This window comes from Castanea sativa, chromosome 5 (genome assembly GCF_040712315.1).
Source record: "Castanea sativa cultivar Marrone di Chiusa Pesio chromosome 5, ASM4071231v1".
Taxonomy (NCBI): domain Eukaryota; kingdom Viridiplantae; phylum Streptophyta; class Magnoliopsida; order Fagales; family Fagaceae; genus Castanea; species Castanea sativa.
Window position 1 is genome coordinate 49,782,688 of NC_134017.1, and position 9,367 is coordinate 49,792,054.

Below are 9,367 nucleotides of genomic sequence, written 5' to 3' on the forward strand. Positions count from 1 at the left end.
CCTTACTCTTGCTTAAGTGATAAAAAGGATTTTTAAAGGTATCTAAATACAATGTTTGTAACTATAGCATTATAATTAAGTGATTCTATATTTGTAAATTGATAAGTTATATGTTACACATATAATAATATAATATGGATTTATAATCCCAAACGAAAATGGCTTCACTACTAATTATTCTTCGTACAACTTAAAATAGAGGGAAATATACAAATAAAAAGTAATATTAAAATTTAAAATACCAATAAAAAATATAAGATTTTGAGACACAAAAATGAAAAGACCTCTATTTGGTAGTATAACTAGAACAACAATTTTCAATGTTTAAAATTTAAACAACATTACACGTATTTTCATACACTTTTTCACTCACATGTATATTCAAAAAATACAAACAATGTTATTAGAACAATATTACCAAACGGACCATTTTTTTCTTGTTTTGGGCTAAATGATAATATCATTCAGAGGAAAACCATACAAACAAATAAACCAACCCTTTTAATTTTTTAAAACATAAGAACATAGATTCTTTAATGAATTATTTTCATTACTTTTCAAAAGAAATTTTAAATGGTTCTTTCCATCAATTGGTATTTTGAAAGAAAAAAGAAGAAGGGGGTAAAAAATAAAAAAGAACACTGAACTTTTATTCCAAAAAAAAATGAAAATCAGTTTTTTTTTTTTGGAAAATTAGCATTTCATTTTGGGTTTATATAAAGAGCACGTGCAACGGCTAGTTTATATATAAAACGGCTAGTATTTTCAATTTTTCCCTCTCACTTTCCTTTCTTCACTTTTCTTTCTGAAAAAATTCTCACTTTTTTCTCACACTTTCCCAGATAACCCAACCCATCTTCAAAAGCAGAAAATTTTCCCATAAGAAAGTGGTTTTCCTTTCCACAAAAATAGACAGATTCAATTCAAGAAACGGACGGGTTCAAAGATTTTCCCCAGAAAATCAGATCCTCTCTCTCTTCAAACGGGTTTTTAATTTTGAAATGCTAAAAATTCTTAATTTTAATTTTAATTTTGTTTTTTTTTGTTTTTGCAGACTACTGAGAAAAAAATCTGACGGTGATGAAGAAGAAAAGGGTTTGAAGATTTTCTCTGGTGAGGGGGTTTTCCATGCCGCCGCTGGCCGATGATGCCTATGTCAGAGAGGAAGACTAATGGGTTTTTTTTTGTGCTTTCATATGGTTTTAACTAATGGTTTTTATTTTTTGTGCTTTCATATGGTTTAGTCTAATGGGTTTTTTTGTACTTTCATATGGTTTAGACTAATGGTTTTTTTTTGGATTCTGATTTGTTTGCAAGTTCCTGTTGATTTGGTTCTTGTTTGTAATGAAAAAAAATTCTTTTTGGATTTTCTTTGGTCTCTTGCTTTTTGCAATTTCCTGGTTCTTGAATTTTATTGATTTTTATTAACTAGACTTTTAAATTTTGTATAATTTTGAACGCCTTTCTTAGTTTTTTATTCTAATTGGTGTGGAATATCCTTTCAAATGTATATGGGTCTTGGGTTTTTATGGGGTTTACACGGAGAGTGGCTTTTGGGGCTTTGTCTTTGTGTTTCCATCTTGATATTAGGCATGTTTCTTCATTGTGGGGTTTTAGAGTCTTACCATTATTGACAACGTAACCATGATCTTCATTGTGGACTCGAAATAATTTTCATGTTCCTGTTGTTTTAAAATATTTTTCATTTATTTTCTATGTTTCTCCTCTGAAATTTGTGGCACATGAAGTTTATTGATTAATATGATCTTTCGTAAGAAAAATATTGTGAGAAAAGAGAAGTAGTAATCAAGGAAACATTTTTCAAAACCTTTTTAGAATAGCCAAAGAAAATGTATCTGAAGTGTGCTGATCATATAGATTTTAGAGATCAAAACCTTTCTCCCATCAAAATTTGATAGTTTTTATGTTTGAAGATTACCCATCTGGAATTTTTGTTATTTTCCATCCTGTATTGATTATATATATTATTAAATGTTTGTTTCAACACTACCGCCGCCATTGTTATATGTTTCAACTCACCATAATACTATCAGCCATACCACTGTGGCCCCTACTGCCTTTATCATATGTCTGTACACCACCTCTTAACTGACACATCGACTCCCTTTTGCCACCACTGCCTCTGCCTACTTTGTAGTGCCAACTACTCGGGCATCAATTTATAAGTGCTGGATTTAAGGTTTGTTCTCTTTAGAGCACAGCTCCAGTTATGTTAGAAGTTCGTTCTGCTTGTGACTTTTCCCTTTTCAACTGTCCACCTTTGAAGTAATTTTATCATTTTTGATACATCTCCTGTATGGACCTTCTTCATGGCCTGCTCCATATTTTCTTTCTGGCTTTGCTTTCTGGCAGAAGGCAAGGCACTTGTGATGCCTTGCTTTCTGCTAGAAAATAGTTTCTTATATTTTACTTTCCATTCTTTGTCATTTGCTGGTAGCTAGTTACATATATTTCGTCACCTTAGAAAAGGTTTGTTGGGTGAAATGCTTGTATCAACTATAAAGGTTTAGGGATAAGTTACTAGATCTTGTTGCAATAGTGATGGGAACTTTGATATAAAGGTCTTATTTCATTTAGTTTACCCCTAATAAGACCTTGCTGAAATATATAGTCCAGAAAAATATTCTACTCCTAATAACATGTGTAAATTTTAGTATTAGTATCTAGTAAAATGTTAGGAGTGATAGAGGCAAGGCCAGCCTATATTGTTGTATGCATATTATTATGTTCTATGTAGATCTGGAAGAATTTTATTTTATTTGTATGCTTTTCATTGCCTTTGATATCTGGGATAATGGTAAGAATTTAATTTTAGTATGCATCAAATTAGTTTTGTATATGCACAGATTTCTGCTGAACATGGATATTACATGCATATATTTGCGTGTAAGCATTTCTTATATTTTACAAAGATCTGGAAGGGTTGAAGAAGAGATTGAAATGCTTCAACTCAAGCTGAAGCATATTGATGAAGGTATAGCTTTCAGTGGAAGGGGGGCAAAGACAGCTAGATCTCAAGGGAAGAAGGTTCAAATAGCTGTCAAACAGGAAATTTCAAGGTGGATGTTGCATCTTTTATTTTTCTGCTTTCATACTTTTTATATATTCCAAGGCGCTTACATGATTTTGATACTCTTATCAATGCAGAATACCTGGGAACTTGGCCTGGGCTTACTTGCAGCAAAAACCGAAGAACATTACAGGTAAGGTTTTCCATTCTCTGAACTTGGCTCATTGGGAACCTTGAATGTCAACTGAGCTACTTAGAAATCTGTTTAAATCTCTTAGCATGTTATCATTGATCTACTTTTCATGATAATAGTTGCCAAGACTCAATATTTTATTTCTCATGTGTATAGAGTGCCAAAGGATTATAGTCTTCCTGCATGACTTCCTCAAGTTCTTTGAGTTTTAATGGTAGATGAGTCTAAATTTAGCGTATATTCTTATTCAAATTTAAATTCATGAAGAGAAATGCACGCAAGTGGACTCGAGGGACCTATTCCACCAAATATATCTCTCCTGAAACTTCAGCCGTGAGTAAAAAGCCTTCTCATATCCATCTAGTAGCTTGATATGATGTGAGTTTGTTTTTGTATGTTAATCAATGGTTTTGGCTTATGGTTTGCATCCTTTATTCAGGAGGATTAGTGATATAGATGGGCCAAATCAGGATATTCCTATGTTGAGAAACATGACAGGCATAGTAAGATTGTATGTTTGGCACTTACATTGGCAAATGATATAAATGTTTGACTTGATGATGGTCAATTTGATATAATTCATTTATGTATTTTAGGGTTTTGAGCAACTGTAAGATTTCTGGGGAGATCCCTGCATACATCTGGACAATGAAAAATCTGGATATGTTGTAAGTAAAGCATCTCAAGTATTGGAGCATGGTGTTTCCTTAGGTAGCAATGTTTGAGTTATCTTTATTATAAGTATATATGCCCTTGATTTGGATGGTATTTGAAGATACATAGTAAACATGCTTTTATTTCAGTGAACAAGAAAAATGGAGGCCATTTAAATGAACAGAAAAACATAACTTTTCTTTCACCTATAGGGGTGGATTACTGTTTAGTACTATTTCACTTATACAATGTAGACATTTAATCGATGAATAAAGCTTGGGCAGATATCATTGTAGATAGTTGCCAGTATGGGTTTTCATCCTAAATTCTAGATGTATATATCATAATCTGGTTGTATATATATATATTTTCTAATATTTACCATGATGTTATATATATTACTCTGGAGCCGGGACAGTGATTTATCTCATGATTTCTTTAGGGGTTAGTTGCACATAGCTCTCTCTCGCTCTCTTTGGATGATTAATTGCCATGTGCTATGGAGAAATAACAAATTTTACTGGCAGCTTTTATTTTCATTTTGTTGCTTGTGGCTCTAGTAAAAATTAGTTGCTGGAAAAATTACTTTCCAAGTTATGTTGGTTGTTTGATATTTGGGAAGACCATTCTGAAAGATAAATTTCGAGCTGGCTACAGAATCTCAGTGGAATGAGCTTGAATTGATCTTGCGTTAACATTGACAAGCCAGATTTGTATTTTAAGGAATAGTGCAATATGGAAGATAGCTTAGAATGCTGATTTAGACTACATGTTTCATGTTTTCAATAATACCACTACTTTAAGGACAATATGAATTAGCCAAAATCCTTAATTTTGAAGCTAATTTAGGGAAGAAAGCCTAGAACGAAGGCATTGAATGACAATTAAAGTAGTTACAATATCTAAAAGCCTTATTTCAAGGTTGTTTATGGAATATTGAAATGATTTATTTTAACAATTTTCTGTACATATCAAATTGTTTCTATTGAACTTTTTATATTAAAATACTCTTAAAAGGTACCTTTTTGTTCTTGTTCAGAGTTATGTTGAGTTATGATAACTATGTTTTTTGTGCAGCCAAATAGATCTTTCTTACATTAATTTGTTAGAGAGCTCTGCACCACCTTGCCGAGACTCTTTGTAAGTCTGCCTACTTGAGTTTTACAAACTTTTCTTGTAACTGCTATAAGAGTGTATAGGGCAGGGGAAAAGAAGTAATTCCATCCTAATCACACATTTATATATAAATAATGTTTATGTGTGTTCCATCCTGTTTTCTGAAACTAATTGCTTTTCATCATTGTGTCAGAAATTTGTTCAAAAGCTTCTCTGGAAGGGACATTTTCCCCCCTTTTTCACTTTGGTTTCTGATAACTAAACTGACGCTCTTTATCTACTTCACTAATTGAATGAATCTTCATGTTCAAAAGGTGAATTATATATCTATTCAAATCAAATTATGAGGTATATGCTGTAGTTATGTTGTTGGGCCCTCTTCTTGTACTTTATTTTTAAAAGTGAAGAAAAAAATTGTTAAATAATTCATCTTGTGCACGATTACACATAAATGAATAAACAAGATGATGTCAAACTCATTTTTGTTTTATTGTGTTTTCTTGTATTTGATTGTCATTAATGTATTGCTGCTTCTATGTAGATTGGTATTCATTACACATAAATTGTGGTGGGAAAAAACCACTGTTGCAAATGTAGAGTATGAAGAGGATGAAGACGAAGCTGGTCCAGCGAAATTTTATTACATGGAGAACTGGGGATTCAGTAGCACTGGATGTTTTTGGGATGTTGGCACTACCTCAAATGACTATTTAGCAACTAATGAATCCATACTTACAATGGACAATTCCCAAATATACGCAAGTGCATGACTATCTCCTCTTTCGATCACATATTATGCCCGCTGCTTAGTGAATGGAAATTATACCGTGAAACTTCACTTTGCAGAGGATTTGATTATACAAGTTCACATATTAATGTATATACACAAGTTCACAAGCAATAGATCTTCTTACAGTCTTGGAAAGCGGATATTTGGTGTTTATATCCAGGTACTCTCTCATTTATTTTTCTTTTTAGGTTATAGTAGAGGATTTGATTGATTTAATTTGCTGCAGGAAAACTGGCATTGAAAGATTTCAATATTGAAAATGATGCCCAAGGGCTTGATCAAGCAGACATTAAGAATTTTACATCTGTTGTAATGAATAAAATTCTGATGATTCGGTTTCATTGGGCTGGGAAAGGAACAACAGCTGCCCCAAAGAGAGGGATATATGGTCCTCTTGTGTCAGCTATCTTTGTTGAATCTGGTAATTGTATTGGAGTTTGATAATCTTATTGTTTTCCAGCTTTTTCCATGCTTGGATTAGATTGACATACAATATAATCATAGCAATTTAATGGAAGTAGAACTACATAATTGTCTAGAATCATCGACCACTTATTATCCCGAATGATATCTGTGAGATTTGCAAGGATGAACCTGAAGACCAGATTCATGCTCTATGGTCATGTAAAGAAGTTGAAGCTGTATGGGGCTCTTTCCAATGGGCTCACCATGCTGCCTCCCCACCCCCTGTGAATTTTCCTGAAGTTGGATCACGAGGACTTCAGGAAAGAAATCTTCACTCTTTGTGCGTGGTGTTTATGGAATCGTCAAAACTCCATACCGCTTGGCCTCCCTATGCAACCATTGTCTAGCATTAGTTCCATTGCAGGTAGAATGCTCCAAGAATATCTTGCTGTCCAAGACCCCGCCCCCAGCAGCACCTTCATCCACGCCCCAGCACCAATAGCGTCTCCCTGATCTTCACAGTTACAAGGCCAATTTTGATGCAGTGGTCTTCCAAGCAAACCAACACAGTGGGAATTGGTGTAGTCATAAGAGATAGCAATGGAGATGTAATTGGTGCTCTATTTATGCTAATCCCGCTTTCTCAATCGGTGGCAGAATTGGAGGCTCTTGCTTGTCCACGGGCAGTGCAATTTGCGTTGGAAATTGGCTTATGGAGGGTGACATTTGAAGGTGATTCAGTGACTGTCATTAATGCAATTGTCCGTGGGTCTCCAGAATTTTTGCCATATGGATATGGGAATGAGGTTTTAGATTTTTGTCATGTTCAACGCAATTGCAATATTGTGGCTGATACTCTAGCAAAAAAGGCTAAACATTGTGTGGGGTTATTCAATAATAACTTCTTTGTACATAATATTTTCTTATCCCATCTTGATCATTAGGATAATAAGATAGATATTTTTTCATAAGCTGTAATCCATGACTCAAAAGAAGATTTTTCAAGCCAACACAAGTTCTCTTAAAAGATATATTTTAGGTAATAGATGATTTTTTTTTTTGGGGTGAGAAGAATGAGATAAATCTTGTGGAAACATGTGATTTCCTTAAAAAAAAAAAAAACTATCCAAAGTACTAGTAAGAGAATAAAGAATAAACTAGAAGTTCATTGACACATTATTTCATAGTGTAATGAAAATATTAATTATTGTTGCTAATATTAAATTTTGGAAATCCTTACTATAATAAAGTTATTAATTATTGTTGTTATTATTATTATTTCTTGGAATAGTTTAATTTATTATTTATTAGTTTCTGTCTTTACTCTTTTTAAATCTTTTATTTAACAATTCAAGTCAACTTTGAAAACGTATTGGTCTTTCTAATTCATTAGGAAGAATTTTTGTTATACAATCATTAAAAAAAAAATCGTCTTCACTCCCCACTAACCCACATATCACTTTCACTACCTCACACTTAATTGTTTTTGTAGTGTTTATACTTTACTATTCACTTAATTGTCATTCTGGGATTAAGATCAACAAATTACTAATTTTTGTTGTTGGTCTTTTTTTTTTTTCTTTCTACCTTTTAGATCTTAGATCAAATTGGTTTGTTATGGAGATTCTTTTAAGGGGTTCAAAATTTTATTTTAGGGTGTTCATAACCAAAAAATTATAAAAATATTATAACTAAAAACAACTTGTCCCAAATCAGGAGGTTCAATTGAACCCCTTGAAGTCAATGTGGCCCTGCCACTGTGAGTAGTAATATAGGCTATAGCTTTACCATATTATTTCTCACCAATTTTAATTTATTATAACAGACATAAGAGCAGCTCCGCTTGAAGCTCCCGGAATTCAAACTCCCTAAATTGGCAAACAAGATACTATTTATAATTTTTTTTTGTACACCTAAAATAAAAATTTAAACATCTTGACTCTAAATTTTTTAAGCTCTGTTTAAGTAAGCTTGAATATGGAGATTCTTTTAAGGGGTTCAAAATTTTATTTTAGGGTGTTCATAACCAAAAAATTATAAAAATATTATAACTAAAAACAATTTGTCCCAAGTTAGGAGGTTCAATTGAACCCCCTGAAGTCAATGTGGCCCTGCCACTGTGAGTAGTAATATAGGCTATAGATTTACCGTATTATTTCTCACTAATTTTAATCTATTATAATAGACATAAAGGCAGCTCTGCTTGAAGCCCTCGGGATTCAAACTCCCTAAATTGGCAAACAAGATACTATATATAATTTTTTTTTACCCCTAAAATAAAAATTTAAACATCTTGACCCTAAATTTTTTAAGCTCTGTTTAAATAAGCTTGAATAGGATCCTATTAATATCTTGATATTTTTGAACACAAAAAACCCAATAACGAACTAATTTGATCTAAAATTTGAAAAAGAATATATAATAAAATAAAAAGCCTAACAGCAAAAATAGAGATTTGTTAATTCTAAACTTTAGAAAAAACCCATTTAGATCTTAAAATAATTGAAATTAATCAATCAAATGGGAGGCAATGTATATTGAAAGAGATATAACTCGTAGAATTTTGATAATGAAGATATTATGCAACGATTTCAAAATATGAAGCCTCAAAGAAGACAATTGTAAAACTTATATTTGGGTTTTTGCCTTTTTATTTGTTTTTTTTTTTTTTTTTTTTGTATTGATATATTCAAGTTCTCTTTTGTTTTAAATTTTGTATAATTTATGTTTCTTATTGAACCTAAAAAAAAAAAATATTTGAGCCACCACTGAACGGACAAATCTCTCTCATGGCAGCTAGTGTCACAAGCGATGAGGTTGCAGGTTTCAGTGGAAGAGGAGGCAGCCAACTTTTGTAGCGATGGAGTGGTAAGAGGAGGTGTGGGTCTTCAACTTCAATGTTAAGAGAGTGGAGACCGGATACAAAGGGTGTCCTTTAGGGTGCAACAAAAGAAGTTGACTCTGGCTATGATTTTGAGGGCCTGAGTTTTGGGATTGATTGTGGTGGATCAGCCATGGTGGTAGTTGTGATGTGAAGGAGGGAGAGTGAGAAGTGAAGAATCTTAGGTGCTTAGATGTACGGTGTAAAATAATATTTAAATAGAATAGAGAAAAAGAAAAAAAAAAAGAAAAAAGAAAAAAAGAAAAAAAGGAAAAAAGGAGAGCTTGTTGAGGAGTG

The 9,367-nt window shown here is 32.6% G+C and overlaps 1 protein-coding gene across 1 annotated transcript; it reads left to right on the top strand.

Annotated features, from left to right (window-relative positions):
* The first annotated feature begins 837 nt into the window (after positions 1-837).
* On the top strand, positions 838-7,123 carry LOC142637296 (uncharacterized). Its single transcript, XM_075811571.1, has 9 exons — positions 838-3,080; positions 3,169-3,224; positions 3,492-3,557; positions 3,664-3,735; positions 3,821-3,892; positions 4,956-5,018; positions 5,536-5,944; positions 6,011-6,205; positions 6,372-7,123. Exons 3-7 carry the CDS (start codon positions 3,496-3,498, stop codon positions 5,762-5,764), a joined length of 498 nt encoding a protein of 165 aa, XP_075667686.1. The 5' UTR covers positions 838-3,080; positions 3,169-3,224; positions 3,492-3,495; the 3' UTR covers positions 5,765-5,944; positions 6,011-6,205; positions 6,372-7,123.
* The last annotated feature ends 2,244 nt before the right edge of the window (positions 7,124-9,367 follow it).